General features: G+C 35.6%; 1 protein-coding gene across 1 annotated transcript in view; it reads right to left on the bottom strand.

The window, feature by feature from the left end:
• Positions 1-16,022, bottom strand: part of DDX10 (DEAD-box helicase 10) — a 262,363-nt gene that overhangs the window by 192,869 nt on the left and 53,472 nt on the right. Inside the window, exons 11-13 of the mRNA XM_045840101.1 lie at positions 15,497-15,584; positions 12,389-12,477; positions 7,423-7,903 (exon numbers count right to left, since the gene is read on the bottom strand). Coding sequence (XP_045696057.1) covers positions 7,423-7,903; positions 12,389-12,477; positions 15,497-15,584 — 658 coding nt within the window. The remainder of the gene's footprint in view (positions 1-7,422; positions 7,904-12,388; positions 12,478-15,496; positions 15,585-16,022) is intronic.

Here is a 16,022-nt window from a genome sequence, read left to right as displayed (position 1 = left end):
GGCAACAAAAAAGGTAGAGAGAGAAAAGAGCCCAAAAACAAAGAGGGGTTCATTTCACTTTGTAATTTTTCTTTAATATGAGGTGTATCCAGATAAGGTCCAGCCATTGTTAATATAACAAGAACAGTTTTCAAGACATCAGTGTAAACTGGCAGCCAAGGAGAGGGGGACTAGAATGCTCATGCATGAACAATAACAACTTCACTGTACTAGTCAGTGGGGGCAGTAGACGCCATTGTGTGAGCATGTGCTCTACGTGGCTGTCACATTCAAAATGACTGAGTAGAGAAACGACTCTGCATCAAATTTTGTATTAAACTTAAACATTCCTCCACAGAAACTATTCAGATGATTCAGAAGGTCGAAGGTGTGGGGACTGGTGGTTGGTGACTTCATCACGACAATGTGCCCACTCATGCATCACATCTTATGCAGAGTTTTTTGGCAAAACATCAAATCACCCAGGTGACTCAGTCCCTCTACAGCCCAGATTTGGTGCCCAGCAACTTCCTGGCTTTTCCCAAAACTAAAATCACATTTGAAAGGGAAGAGTTTCAGATCATCGGTGAGATTCAAGAAAATATGATGGGGCAGCTGATGATGATTGGGAGACCTGTGTGTGGTCCCAAGGTGCTACTTTGAAGGAGACTGAGGCATCAATGTCCTATGTACAATGTTTCTTGTATTTTGCAGCTTCTTCAATATTTTTATATTACATGGCTGGATACCTTTTGGATAGACCTCACATGTTTTACATCACATTAACCCTTCAGCAAACACAGCCTGAGAAGCACTGCCCTAACAACTTACAATTTAATCCATCATGAAATTGTTATGTTAATCTTATAAGTATATGGTTTATACTTAGATTTTAGTTTTACTGAAAAAAAAAAATAGGCCTTTCCTAAGATGCAGGCATCCTTGTTCCCACTGAACTTTTACTGAAGTGCCAATTAACTTACAAGCACAGACTCACAGGAGGGTTGAATTCTCTCTCCATTCCCCTTACCTGGCCTAACTCTCACGACTCAACCAACCCACAAATCACACACACGCTCAGGGCACCAGCAAAGCAGGAGTACTTTAAGAAACATGTTTTGGAAATAATATATTTCAACAAAAGCAGTAAGGTAGCCATCACAGGGCGGGGCGGGGCGGGGGGATAACAGGACTAAATAATATTGTATTCTTTTTGTTTCAAATTACATATGAGTGGCTGGAGGGAACACCATCTTTTCAGTGCTTAAAACTTCTAAAGGTCTTAATCCAGCCATGATAATAGAAGAGTGCCTGACAACTCTGTTTGAAACGTAACATTTCACCCTCTGAATTCTGCCTTCCCTGCTTCATTTTTCTCACAGCGCATTTCCATCTTTTCCAACTAGAATTTAAGCTCCATGAGAACAAGATATAGTGACAATGTTCTCAATGCCTGGCACTTAACAAGCATTCATTAATTATTTGCTGAATGAGTGAATTTTTCTAAAAACCTCATGAAACCTTCATTTAATAAGTCTCCAATTCACTTAAAATGTAAACTTTCAAGGTAATGAACAAAGCTTTTTATCAAAGCAAACATGATTTATCTCTGCCTGTCACCACAGATGGGTTACATGAAGCAGAGGATCGAATCAGTGACTTGGAAGACAAGGTAGAAAAAACACCCCAGCAGAGAAACAGAAACAAAAAACATTATTGACAAATGAAGAGAGCTTAAGAAACATTTTGGACAACATGAAGTGTAACAACATCTACATCATGGGAATACCAGAAGGAGAAGAGAAAAAGAAAGGGATCGAGAAACTATTCAAAGAAATACTGAATGAAATCTTCCCTAATCTGGTAAAAAAAAAAAAAACACGTACAAATCTGGGAAGCTCAGAGAGTCCTAAACAAGTTGGGCCAAAGAGGCATACACCAAGACACATCATAATTAAATTGACCAGGCTTAAAGAAAAGGAGAGAATCCTTAGAGCTGCAAGAGGAAAGCAGGTAGTTACCTACAAGGGAGTACCAATTAGACTGGCATCTGATTACTCAACAGGAACATTTCAGGCCAGAGGGGCATGAAATAGTCAAGATGATGAAAAGGATCTATGAACAAGGCTACTTTACCCAGTGATGCTATCATTTAAAATTGAAGGAGAAATAAGGGGTTTCCCAAACAAGAAAAAGTTAAAGGAATTTGTTAACACCAAACCGATACTGCAAGAAATGTTAAAGGGCTTGCTTTAAAAAAAAAAAAAAAGAAGAAAGAAAAAAAAACTAGAAATACTCAAACAATAAAATGGCACTAAATCTGTATCTCTCAATAATCACCTTAAATGTGAATGGCTTAAATACTCCACCCAAAAGATACAGGGTAGCTAAATGAATAAGTAAACAAGACCCATATATATGCTGCCTCCAAGAGACCCATCTCAGATTGAAGGACACAGACAGACTAAAACTAAATGGATGGAAAAAGATATTTCATGCAAATGGTAAGGAGAAAAAAAGCTGATGCAACAGTACTTATGTCTGACAAAACAGACATAACCATAGTAAATATTTATGCACCCAACATAGAAGCACCTAAACTCGTAAAGCAAATCTTGATGAACATAAAGAGAGAGTGACAGAAATATAGTCATAGTTGGGGATTTTAACATCCCCATTGACTACAATGGATAGATCTTACAGACAGAAAATCAACAAGGAGACAGCAGCCTTAAAGAACACAGCAGCCTTAAAGAACACACTAGATCAAATGGATTTAACTGATATTTTCAGAGCATTTCACACCAAAGCAGCAGAATATACATACTTTTCAAATGCATGTGGAACATTTTCTAGCATAGACCACATGTTAGGACACAAAACAAGTCACAATAAATTTAAGAAGACTGAAATTATATCAAGCATCTTCTCTGACCACAATGCCATGAAATTAGAAATCAATCACAAGAAGAACAATGAAAAACACTCAAAGACATGGAAACTAAATAACATGTTAAGAAATAATGAATGGGTCAACAATGAGATCAAGGAAGAAATCAAAAGATACCTTGAAACAAATGAAAATGAGGACACAACAATCCACAATCCTACTGGGACACTGGGAAATAAATAATACACTGGACACTGGAAAAGCAATCCTAAGAGGGAAATTCATAGCATTACAGGCCTATCTCAAATAACAAGGAAAACCTCAAAGAAACAATCCAACTTCACACTTAAAGGAACGTGAAAAAGAACAAGAAAGCCCAAAGTAAGTAAAAGAAAGGAAATAATAAAGATCAGAGCAGAAATAAATGAAATAAGAGTCTAAAAAAAAAACAATACAAAAGATCAATGAATCCAAGTGCTAGTTCTTTGAAAACATAAACAAGACTGACAAACCTTTAACCAGGCTCATCAAAAAAGAGAGAGAGAGAGGACCCAAATAAATAAAATCACAAATGTAAGAAGAAAAATAACAACTGACACCAAAGAAATACAAAGAATTGTAACAAAATATTATAAACAATTATACACTAACAAACTACACAACCTGGACAAAATGGATAAATTCTTAGAAACAGACACTTCCAAAACGAAATCAGGAAGAATCAGAGAATCTGAATAGGCAGATTACAATTAGTGAAATTGAGGAAGTAATAAAAAAAAAAAACTATCAACTAACAAAAGTCCTGGACGAATGGTTCACAGGTGAATTTTATCAAACATTATGAGAACACCTCTCTTTCTTGAACTATTTCATAAAATTAAGGGGAGGAAAGGCTCCCACACTCACTTTCCAAGGCCAACATCCTAATTCCAAAACCAGATAAAGACACTGTAAAGAAAGTAAATTAAAGGCCAGTATCTCTGATGAATATAGATGCTAAAATCCTCAACAAAATACTAGCAAACCAATTACAGAAATGCATCAAAAATATATTATGATCACGTAAGATTTATTCCGGGAATGCAAGGATGGTACAACATCTGCAAATCAATAAATGAGACTCACCACAGAAACAAAATAAAGGATAAAAGCCACATGATCTTATCAACAGATGGAGGAAAAGCATTTGATAAAATCTAGTACCCATTTATGATAAAAACTCTCAGCAAAATGGGATTAGAGGGAACATACTCAAACATAAGAAAAAGTCATGTACTACAAAACCCACTGCCAGCATCATACTCAAGGTGCAAAAAAACACAAGTGTTCCCCTTCAGATCGGGGACAAGGCAGGGATGTCCGCTTTCATCTCTCTTATTCAACATAGTACTAGAAGTCCTAGCCATAGCAATCAGACAAAAAGAAGAAATAAAAGGCATCCAATTAGAAAGGAAGAAGTAAAACTGTCATTATTTGAAGATGACATGATAGTGTACATGAGAACCCTAAAGACTCCATCAGGAAACTACTAGAACTGAAGAATTCAGTAAAGTAGCAGGATACAAAACAAATACCCAGCAATCAATTGCACTTTTATATGTCAACAATGATCTATCAGAAAGGGAAATTAAGAAAATGTTCTCATTCACAATTGCTTCAAAAAGAATAAAATAACTAGGAATAATTTTAGCTAAATATGTATTGAATAAAAGACCCGTACTCAGAAAATTGCAACACACCGAAGAAACTGAAGAAATACAAATAAGTGGAAGAATATACCATGTTCATGAATAGGAAGAATTAACATCATTAAAATGTCCATATTACCCAAAGCAATCTGTAGATTCACCATAATTTCTATCAAGATACCAATGATGTATTTCACAGAACTAAAACAAATATTTCATAATTTTATATGGAACCACAAAAGGCCCCCCAAACAACAATGATCTTGAGAAAGAACAAAGCTGAAGGCATCATACTACCTAGTATCAAACTATACTATACGCCCATAGTAATTGAAACAGCATGGTTCTGGCATAAAAACAGACACACAGATCAATGGAACAGAATAAAGAACCCAGAAAAAGAACACACACCTTTATAGTCAATTAATATTTGGCAGAGGAAACAAGCACATACAATAGGCTAAACATAGTTTATTCAATAAATGGTGTTGGCAAAATTGGACAGAAACAGGCAGAAAGATGAACCTAAAGCACATTCTTACTCCACACACAAGAATAAATGACATTAAAATCTTGGATTTGCTCATACCAATATTTTTTTGTGATATATGTCCTTGGGCAAGGGAAACAAAAGAAAAAATAAAACAAATGGGAGTACATCAAGCTGAAAAGGTTTTATATGGCAAAGGAAATCATCAACAAAGAAAAAGACAACCCACTGAACTGGAGAACATATTTGCCAATACATCTAATACATCTTACTTACTGCATCAAAAGGTTCCTCACATTTGACACATATGCCATAATACTTCCAATTTATTATATTTTTAGAAAGCATGCATGCCCTGGACAGGTCACTCAGTTGGTAAGAGCACCATCCAGATGCGCCAAGGTTGTGAGTTTGAGCACATACAAGAATCAACCAACAAATGCATTGATAAACAGAACAACAAAGTGATGTCTCTCTCTTTCTCCCCACCCCTTCCTCTCTCTCTAAAATCAATTTTTTAAAAAGAGTATGCAGGCATTTTAATACCTGCAAACATATTCTTATTTAAGATTTTTACATCATTACTATTAGATACTTTCACTTACTATCTAAATTGTAAAGATTGGCCTTCACAGGGATATCGTTCAGTCAAAAAATTGAGATGTTTAAGCTCATGTTTATAGAAACTTCCACAGTACCTTTTGACTCATTGTAAGTCAATCAGATACATCTGACATAGTTTCAAAATACAGGTTTCCAAGAATAATTCTATATATAAATTCTATAATTCACAGCACACAAAATTATCAAAGTAAAAGAATAAGAAATTTAGTAATTGACTCATTCATTCATAAACCATTTACGAATCTGCAACAGGAGCTAGACATTGTACCAGGTCCTGAAAACACACTGGTCCTTAAGACATTAATTTCAAGTATTTTAGAATCCAGTAGGGAAGGGAGGCAAACGAACAATTCTGTGTGATGAGGGCCACAAAACAAGTTAAAAACCAGGGACAGTATACTAATGTTTAAGGGCATCTTGGAAATCAACAGGGAAGAGACCAATATCATAAGTGATAAACATACACAGAAATGATATGAGGGGGTACTAAAAAAATGGAATTATCTTCTGGAGGGTGGGCCCTTTGTAATACAGGCCTTCCCCACTAGGTGAGTGTGCTGGGTACCCATCTGTATCAGTGTACCAGCTGGCATTGTGAGAGGCTATGTTCAGTTTCAGTGAAGATTTTTGAAGACTCTTTCAATGTCCTTTGCCCATTTCATGATGGGTGATGTAGGTTACCTGCCCACATCACACTGAGTGTTTAGCAGTTCTTGACCAACCACAGCATGACCCCCATACCCCATCCTCCCTATTCACCCAATCTTACCCAGAGAGACTTTTTTTTGTTTGTTTCCCTGGATGAAAAAAGTCCTCAAAGGGAAACATTTTGCTGATGTGGAAGAAATAAAACAAAAAACAGCAGAAACACTAAAAGGTATCAAAATCAACTAGTTCAAAAACTGTTTTGATCAGTGGAAATAATCTCGATAGGTGTATTACATTAAATGGAGAGTACTTGAAGGTGACTGAAGTTGAAACACGTAAGAATACACAAACAATTTTTTATATATAAATCCTGGGTTTTTTGGGTTCCCCCTTGTAAGTGGCCTTTTAAAAAGGGGTGTTTGTTTTCCATTTAAGACACTAGACTGATGCCCAAATGCAAATGTCTCATTAAAAGTCAAATTCACGCCCTGACCAGTGTGGGTCACTTGGTTGGAGTGTCATCCTGCAAACCAAAGGGCTGAAGGTTTGATCCCCAGTCAGGGCACATACCTAGGTTGCAGGCTCGGTCCCCCATCAAGGCCATGTACAAGATGCAACTGATGTTTCTCTCCCTCATTCTCTCCCTCCCTTTCCCTCTATAAGCATGTCCTCAAGTGAAGATTTCTTAAAGAGTAAAATTCATGTTTACAGAGATTAAACTGTTGTAAGGAACATCTGTAATTATTTAAAAGAGAAGTAGTATAATAAGAATCACAATGAAGTAATCCTCACACTCATAAAAACCATGAAACTCAATCATACTCCTTGATGTTATAATCATGATTCTAGATACTTTAACAACGTGCATGAGAATACCAGTAAATGAGAGGATTAAAAGTTCTTAGGAGTTCCCAAATTTTAAAAAAATGAGAATTCCTAGGCACCTATCTCCAAATATAGAGAAAAAGGGAGAGTACAATGCAAAGAAAGTCATTTTACAAATTTCTCCTAGTTCTTGCTTTCCCATAGTTGCCCAAAAGCAACAAAGCAACATAAAAAGAAATGGGGACTAATAGAAGACCCTCCACTGGGAGTATACTTACCTGTAAAGCTTTATTCTCTTTAAGGTCCAACCCAAACACATTGTGCCGCTTCACCGTAAAGAAATCAGCATCAAGTCCATCCTCCTCTTCCTCCTCCTCACCATCTCTGGTCAAGAACTGCAAAAAAGCTTCCTTGTTCTTTGGTGATTCATCAGTGCTAGGGACAGAATCGGGATGATACCCTTTAGCTTTTCTCAGTTTCTCTTCTATTTCTTCTTCATCTTCTTTCTCTTCTTCTTCCTCAGCACTAATGCCATTAGCCAGTCCAAACTCTGTCCCTTCTGTTCTTTTCCCACCTTTCTGAAGGATGGACATTTTCTCATTGAAGTAGGCTCTAAATTCTTCCACTTCATCACTGGTGAGGGAGGGAGCCCTTGGCTCACTTCCTTTATTATCTTGGCTCACTACCAATTCTTTGGCAGGTGGTTTCTGCATTTTCTGAAGAAATCTTACCCGTGGTGCCACAGCAAGACCAAGAGACCTTAAATATGGGCAAGTAAAAACAGTTATCTCAATAACTGATGGCATGTTTATGGTTATTATGAAACAGTTTCTCAAGAGCTGAGATCTATTTTTACAGCATTTTTCCAAAGAAAATGTTCCTCTGAGATACAAAATCTTGACAGGTTAAATGATCCAACAGGTAAGCCAGAAAATACTGACTACCTATCATGAAACATTAAAGACACCCCCTTTTTCATTAAGAGGTTAACTTGTCATAAAGAGCATGAGATCAGAAAGAAAATAAAATTCAAGTACTAGATCTATTTCCAGTTTAACCCTTTCAGCCTCAGCTTCTTCAAACATGGGACAACAATACCTACCAGATCTACCTTACAATTATTGTGGAGCTCTGATACACTAACCATATGAAAACACTTTATAAAATATAAATAGTAAAGCTGGAAAATACATGACCATGAAAGCACAAAACAGTTCTCTGCAAAGAAAAAACTCCAATATAATCGTCCTCCTTTCTTAGAAACCTAATATGACATAATCACTCTATCAAAAAGATTCTTAAACCAGAGACCACAAAAAAAAAATTTTCTCCCTATAATATCAAGATTCAGTTCATGATCACCTTCCCACTGATAGATTAAAAATCAACTCTTAAAGCAAAGTCTGCTGTAAAAAACACCTAACATTACAACATGAATCCACTGCCTTTTTCCTGTAAGACATGATTCACAGAAAGTGAGAGGTATAATGTGTAATAGATTCATAAATAGGACTGTTAAGGTTTAAATCTTGGCTCTGTCACTTACTAACCATGTGATCAAAGGACATTACTTTGTCTATACTTCAGTTCCCTGATTTGCAACATGGTGTGATAAGAGTACCTACACCATAGGGTTATTGTAAGAATAAAATGTCCACAGATACAATACACTTAAAATAGTGCCTCACATATACACTGCCACTACTGAGAGCTTGTCATTATCACTGTTATAGGGGCTATGGATTAGGATCACGAGCTCATATTAAATCATTTCTCTCAGTGTATTACAGTTACATTTATATGTCTCTCTCAGCTCCTAAAACTTGGAGTTCCCTTCAGGTAGAAATATATACCATACCTCTTTGATTTAACAGCTAGCACAATAAACTGTACATGATAAGCATTCAAAACATGTTTCTTTAGTAAAACAGTTTTATTTTAAAATATTTTATTGATTATGCTATTACAGTTTTCCCAATTTTTCCTCCTTTATTCCCCCTCTTCTCCTCCCCAAAACCTCCAGCATTCCCCACCCCTTAGTCCATGTCCATGGGTTGTACATATAAGTTCTTTGAGGTCTGTTTCCTATACCGTTCTTAACCTCTCCCCATCTATTTTATGCCTACCAATTATGCTTCTTATTCCCTGTACTTTTCCTCCCCTCCTCTTCCCCACTGATAACCCTCCATGTGATGTCCATTTCTCTGATTCTGATTCTGCTCCTGTTCTTAGTTTTTGTTTTCATTGTTTTTCATTCTTTTTTTTTTTTAGGTTCAGTTGTTGATCGTTGTGAGCTTGTTGTCATTTTACTATTCATAGGTTTTGATCATCTTCTATTTCTTAGATAAGTCCCTTCGACATTTCATATAATAAGGGCTTGGTGATGATGAACTCCTTTAACTTGACCTTATCTGGGAAGCACTTCATCTGCCCTTTCAAGCTTCGCTGGATAGAGCAATCTTGGATGTAGGTCCCTGCCTTTCATGATTCCAAATACTTCTTCCCAGACCCTTCTTGCCTGTAAGGTTTCTTTCAAGAAATCAGCTGATAGTCTAATGGGCACTCCTTTGTAGGTAACTCTCTCCTTTCCTCTTGCTGATTTAAGATTCTCTCTTTATCTTTAATCTTGGGTAACTTAATGATGATGTGCCTTGGTGTGTTCCCCTTCAGGTCCAATTTCTTTGGGACTCTCCAGGCTTCCTGGACTTCCTGGAAGTCTGTTTCCTTTGCCAGATTGGGGAAGTTTTCCTTCATTATTCATTCAAATTAAGTTTTCAACTTCTTGCTCTTGTTCTTCTCCTTCTGGCACCCCTATGATTTGGATATTGTTATATTTAAAACTGTCCCAAAGGCTCCTAAGCCTCTCCTCAATTTTTTGAATTCTTGTTTCTTCATTCTGTCCTGGTTGAATGTTTATTTCTTCCTTCTGTTCCAAATCACTGATATGGGTCCTGGTTTCCTTCCCTTCACTGTTGGTTCCCTGAATATGTTGCTTTATTTCACTCCGGGTAGCCTTCATTCATTCTTCCATTTTGTGACCAAGCTCAATCAGTTCTGTGAGCATCTTGATTACCAGGGTTTTGAATTCTTCATCAGATAGGTTGGCTATCTATCTTCTCATCGTTTAGCTTTTTCTGGAGTTCTGATCTGTTCTTTCATCTGGGCCATATTTCTTTGTCTTGGTGCACCTGTTATGTTGTAATGGGGCAGGGCAACCCTATCTGCTGCATTGTGGCACTGTCTGTGGGGGAGAGGTCAGAAAGGTAACAATGCACCTTGCTTACTTGGCTCTAGCCCCACTTTCCAAAGAAATCTCATGTGAGATTGGGAGTTTCTTCCGCCATAGCAACCCCCACCCTAGTTTGCAGCTAGCTTTGGGTCTTAGTTTCCCATTCAGCCAGCCCTGCCTCACTCGGGCAGTCCGCCGTCTCACCACGGGTCCTTTCAGCCAGACCTGCCCTCACAGTCAGCAGCCTCACTGGGGGACCTCTCAGCCAGCCCTGCTTGCTAGGTCTACCTCTTTGCTGCAGGTCTCCTCCGCCCACCTGGCTGCCCATCTCCTTCCTACCAGTCTGGCTAAATGTTGCCTTAATTCCTTCATTGTCGGAGTTCGGTGCAGTTTGATTTTCTGGCACTTCTAGTTGTTTTTTGTTTTTAGATTGGTTGTTATCCTCCTTTTGGTTGTGATAGGAAGCAAAAGGTTTCTACCTGCATCTCCATCTTGGCCAGAACTCTCTGCATGCGCAAACCCACCCTAGCAGGTGGCTCTGCAGAGTAGTAAAATAATTTTACATTTTTATTATAGCCTGCATACATAGCACTGCTTTAAGTATCAAAGTCTTCTAAAAAAATTATAGATCAAGAAAATTATAGCTCTATGAGTAAACATCCACAAAAATTAACTAAAAACAACAAATTAAACTGTACCAATAATTTAGGCTCCCAAGTTAACTTTCTGCCTTCCCTAAGCATCATCAATAAAAAGCACAGGTCTTCAACTGAAAACAGATAAGATTAATTGGCATCTGTGGCAATAAAATGTCCCCTACATAGGGTCTCACTGTGTTAAGATCTGTATCTCTCCTGCTTGCTAATCTCTGAGCTAAGTCATTTAGAAAACCAGGACAGAACTTATGGAGCAAAAAAAAAAAAAAAATAGCTAATAACCTAAACCATGATTTGTACTCAGAAACAGTAAAATTAGTAACTTGTACATAAACAGATAAATAAAAACGTATTATCTATATTATGTTGTTTCCATCCATTTACCCAGAAAGTCAGTGGCCTTACTTCTGTTATCTAGCAATTTAAATGGTTCTAAAATGTTATAACTGACAAATCACCTGTTATATTATACTTGCAATCTAACATGAAGACTAGAAAGCAGCATCTCACCCAGATACAAGTTTTTACTAGACTCAATTTAAAGGTAAAGACACTCAAATTCCTGGAGAGCAGGCCAACTATACAGACTTTGCCTTGAAAGTACATACAGTATTTCATTCCAGCCTGAGAAATTTCATGCTGAAATTCAAAGTATGATTAACCTCAAGGGTGCTTCCATTGGATTTTGTCAATGCTTTTTCCACAGGCAGATCCCCATTGGAAAATGGACACTCCTTTATTGCTGAAAAAGTTAGGAAAATAATCCTGCAAATACTAAGCCAAAACAAGACCAAAAGTCCCATTTTCACATAACAGTAACCTAAGTTACTAAACAGGGACATTTCCCATGGTAATAGTTACCTATAAGAAACTACAGTTACCTATGAGTACCTGTAAACACCAAGACACAAATAAGCAGTATAAAACACCAAGACACAAATAAACAGTATAAAATACAAATTTAAAATAAGAGAAGTGACGAAGAGATTTTTATCCAAAGCATGAAAAGAACTATCTGTTGTAATGCAGGCCAGCGTTTCAGAGAATAAAGAGTACTGCAGACATTTAAAGATTTCAAAGAATGCTTATCAATTGCTCTCCATCTCCTTTAAGACTGAACTATAGAAAGTTGCCAGGGTAACTTTCAGGACTTTATACTTAAAAGAAACTTCTTCCTGATAAGAACTGAATGCTCAATTACTTTTCCAGTTTACAGAATCTTTTTCTCTGCAGAACTTTAAAAGATTCTCTCAAGCCTTAAGCAGAGTAGTTTAACTAAAACTCTCAGAGAACCAGATTTCAAGGAAATTCCCTCTAACTTTGAGGATTCACAATTAGAACTATAACATGAATACTTACAAGGCATATTCAGGTATAGGTAACTTGTTCACATCAAATATTTCTTTATCCTTCATTAGATATACTGAACGTATATAGGAGACAAAACACTGTAAAACAGGTTTAAATATATGACAAAATAGTAGTCAGAAATAAAAAATGAATTAAAGCAAGATAAAATTAACCAAAGGCATAAATCTAACAGTAGTGAAAAACCTCAAAATAGTTGAGTATATCCCCTCATTCCACAAAAAAACCCTACTGTTTAAAAACTGTAATATTTAAAAGACTTTAAATTTGATTTCATCAAGCCAACTCAACATAGAATATCACCTTCTTGGAAAACTACTCTAGAAGTTATTGTCATTCAGTTGCAACATGATATAATGGGGAAAAACAGAGGCTTTGGAATAATATGGATGATAATTTGAGCTCCATATTTTACTTGCTGAGAAAGTTTCTTATTTCTCTGTCAGTTCCCTCATCTATCAAACAGACATAATAGCACTTTCTCTTATGAGAATTAAGTAAGAAAATGCATGTACAATACCAGGGCTTATCTTCCAGAACACAGAAAGTATCAATAAGTGCTCATTATTAGTAATAATTATTACTGTAGTAGTCAAACAGCAAGTTTTCCAGCAAAATGCAATTTTATATCTAATTAAATTCAATATCTAATTAAATTCAATTTAATAAAATCAAGACAGGAACAAATTTACTTTTAAAGTTTATTCCTTTTCTATTATAACTTCAAGTAATTCATCATTATAATTTCAAGTAATCTGTCCTCATACAATATATTCTTGTTTGTTTGTTTTTTAACTATCTTTATGCCAAGAACTATACAAACCAAAAATTAAACATGGCCAGTTTGTAAAACAAGTAGGTAACAAAGATTATAAAACACTCTAAGTAGACATTTTTGTTTTTAGATAGTAAAGTTAATTTTTATAAAGTATATTTAATTCTCATTGTACATTTCTAAACTTCACATTTTCTCTAACTTTATACTAATCCTTCCTTCAAACCATTTACATGAATCTTCATACCATCCTCCCTGTCTACACAGGCATGATCATGAATGGCTCCAGTTCAAGTATAATTTTTCCCCTAAAACACCACAGGAGTGTCCAACCCATTGCCTATAGGCCACATGTGGCCCAGGATGGCTATGAATGTGACCCAAGACAAACTTATAAATTTTCTTAAAACACTGAGATTTTTTTGTTTTCATTAGCGTTTGTGTATTTAATGTGTGGCCCAAGACACTTCTTCTTCCAGTGTGGCCCAGAGACACCAAAAGGTTGGACACCCCTGGAAGAAATCACCCAAGTTCACTTTTGTCCTACCCAGATTAAAACCGAAAGCTAGAAAATCACTTCTATGAAACTAGAAAGCTTGCTGCTGCTGCTGCTGGGAGTACAATTAGCCATCCTGCTAAGCCATGCGTGAAACCCAATAAATCACATCATTTATTTCAATATGCTATTCTATAATCTTTGCTCTGGCAGGCCTGTTTTGTGTTTTGCACAAACCAGTGAAACAATATCCTTCCAGTGTTTCACATTTCCCAATTCGTAACTGAATCACCTCCTAGGTATGTGGTAAGTCACAACATATCAGAATTTATATATATTATTTTAAAATGTGCATACTATCTCCAAAGCTTTTAAAAGAAAGATTTAACTCCTAACTTAAAGTGTGTCCACTAGACAAAACATGTCTATTCCCATATAAATGTCCAAAAGCTCTAAAAAAAATGTGTTTAAAGGGCTTTTCATTAGATTTCAGGTCAAATGAGGTTATAGAAGTCCATCTTTGAATAGTTCTTTATTTGGTTTTCTTCTATTGTGGGGTTAATTTTTCCTGAGGTTATCATGAAGTTCTCAAGAAAGGCAGGCCTAAATTGGAATCTGAAGTCTGCCACTTAATAACCATGTGGCCCTGGACAATTTTTAATTTTCTGAAAATACTATACACTCATCTATAAAATCGAATCAGTATCACCTACCTCACAGGTTTTTGGGAAGATTAAAACAATTCACAAACTGTCACATGAAAGTCATGTCATGGCTAAATACCTGGCACATAATAAGCATTCAAATTTTAGCTTTCATCATGTTATTGGAAGCACAGTGATGATAATTTGATAAAATATAACATAATTTTTTTAAGCATAAGAAAGATCTGTTCTTTAAATAAAACTTCCTTGCTGAAAATATCCCAGTTTCTAAACTATAACATAAAAGCTTGACTATGACTGGTTTTTGGCTTCAGCTCTTCTTTATTAGGATGCCCTTTCTATATCGCCTCTATTCTTTTTCTCCCACTGTATCCGGTAAAAGAGAATCAAATCTCTCAATCCCTGCTCTCTCCCTCACTGCTGATATATCATGGCAAGTGCAGATGTACACATGGTATGCAGATCTCATGATTATGATATAAGTAAAAGAGTGGTGAAAATGAAGAACTTTATAACAAGGACTCAAATATTTGTCAATTCAAAGACTGGACAGCTATACTCATAATGCAAATTAATTTCACATCTTCTTTTTCAAAAGAATCTACTGCTGGGTACTCTTAGAACTAAAAAAATAAGTTTAACTAAAAGTAACACTTCTTTCTACATTTGCCAATCAAGAGAATTTCAAAGTTCTAAAGACAATTTAGCAAAAGTGTTATGCTTTCTAGAATTTTAACTTAATATAAGCAGAGATGTTAATCTTACAGTCAGGAAAGTTCAGTCAGGAGTTATAAACTTCATAGAAGAAGTCAAATGTTCATAACTTTTCAAGTATACTAGAAATCAGGTCACTATGCACTTAAAAATCATCTTTAAGTGGACTTTCTATGAACAAGTAATAGATATTTTCCCAGGTTACTATAGAAAATATATATATATTTCTTTTATATTATATATATGTTTTTAAAATTTTAAAAACCTGTATATATAAAATATAGAATTCTTTTAAAAGTTAAAAATAAGCTAATCTTACTTGAAAATTATACTACTTGAATATCTGAGGCATAACCATGCAACCAAAAGTATAAGAAAATGATTAAATTTAACTTTATTATACATAAGTTGCATTCCAATGAAGGTATCTAATTCAAAACATGACTTACCCTTTGAGCTCTTTCTTTTAAATCTTGATCTTGAGCTAAAAACGACTCCAGTTTTTTCTGGACATCTATAAGTTTTTCTGGATTTATTCTTTGTAACAAAAAGATAAAAGTTAAAGTAAGACATTTCAATTTTGGAAATTGAAATCAGTACACAAAATTTTCCTGTTTTCCTTAGTACTTTTATACCTATAGCATTATTTCTCATCTATGAGCCAAATTAAACTGAAATTACACTAGACAGAAATTTAACTATCTTGCATATTATTAATAATACAGGAAAAAGAAATGAAAGATCAAAGATCTGTAAACACCCAAGCTGAGTGAGTGAAAGATACTAAGGTTAATAAATAGCATAATTAGCACTGGTAACTTAAGTCTGTAAAGTTATAAAGTAGCCTTTTGTGGGAGATGAATCATCAATGAAATGGAATAAATGAAATCTAATGTCATTTGTATATTTCCATTTTCAGTCAAATATCATAAAACCAACTTCACATAAACAAGTGGCCAAGGGATATTAGTATCA

This window comes from Phyllostomus hastatus, unplaced genomic scaffold, assembly GCF_019186645.2.
Source record: "Phyllostomus hastatus isolate PE091 unplaced genomic scaffold, TTU_PhHast_1.1 phas_contig_113, whole genome shotgun sequence".
In the NCBI taxonomy this organism is placed as follows: Eukaryota; Metazoa; Chordata; class Mammalia; order Chiroptera; family Phyllostomidae; genus Phyllostomus; species Phyllostomus hastatus.
The sequence above is the reverse complement of the archived record's forward strand: the minus strand, read 5'-3'. Positions and strand labels throughout refer to the sequence as shown.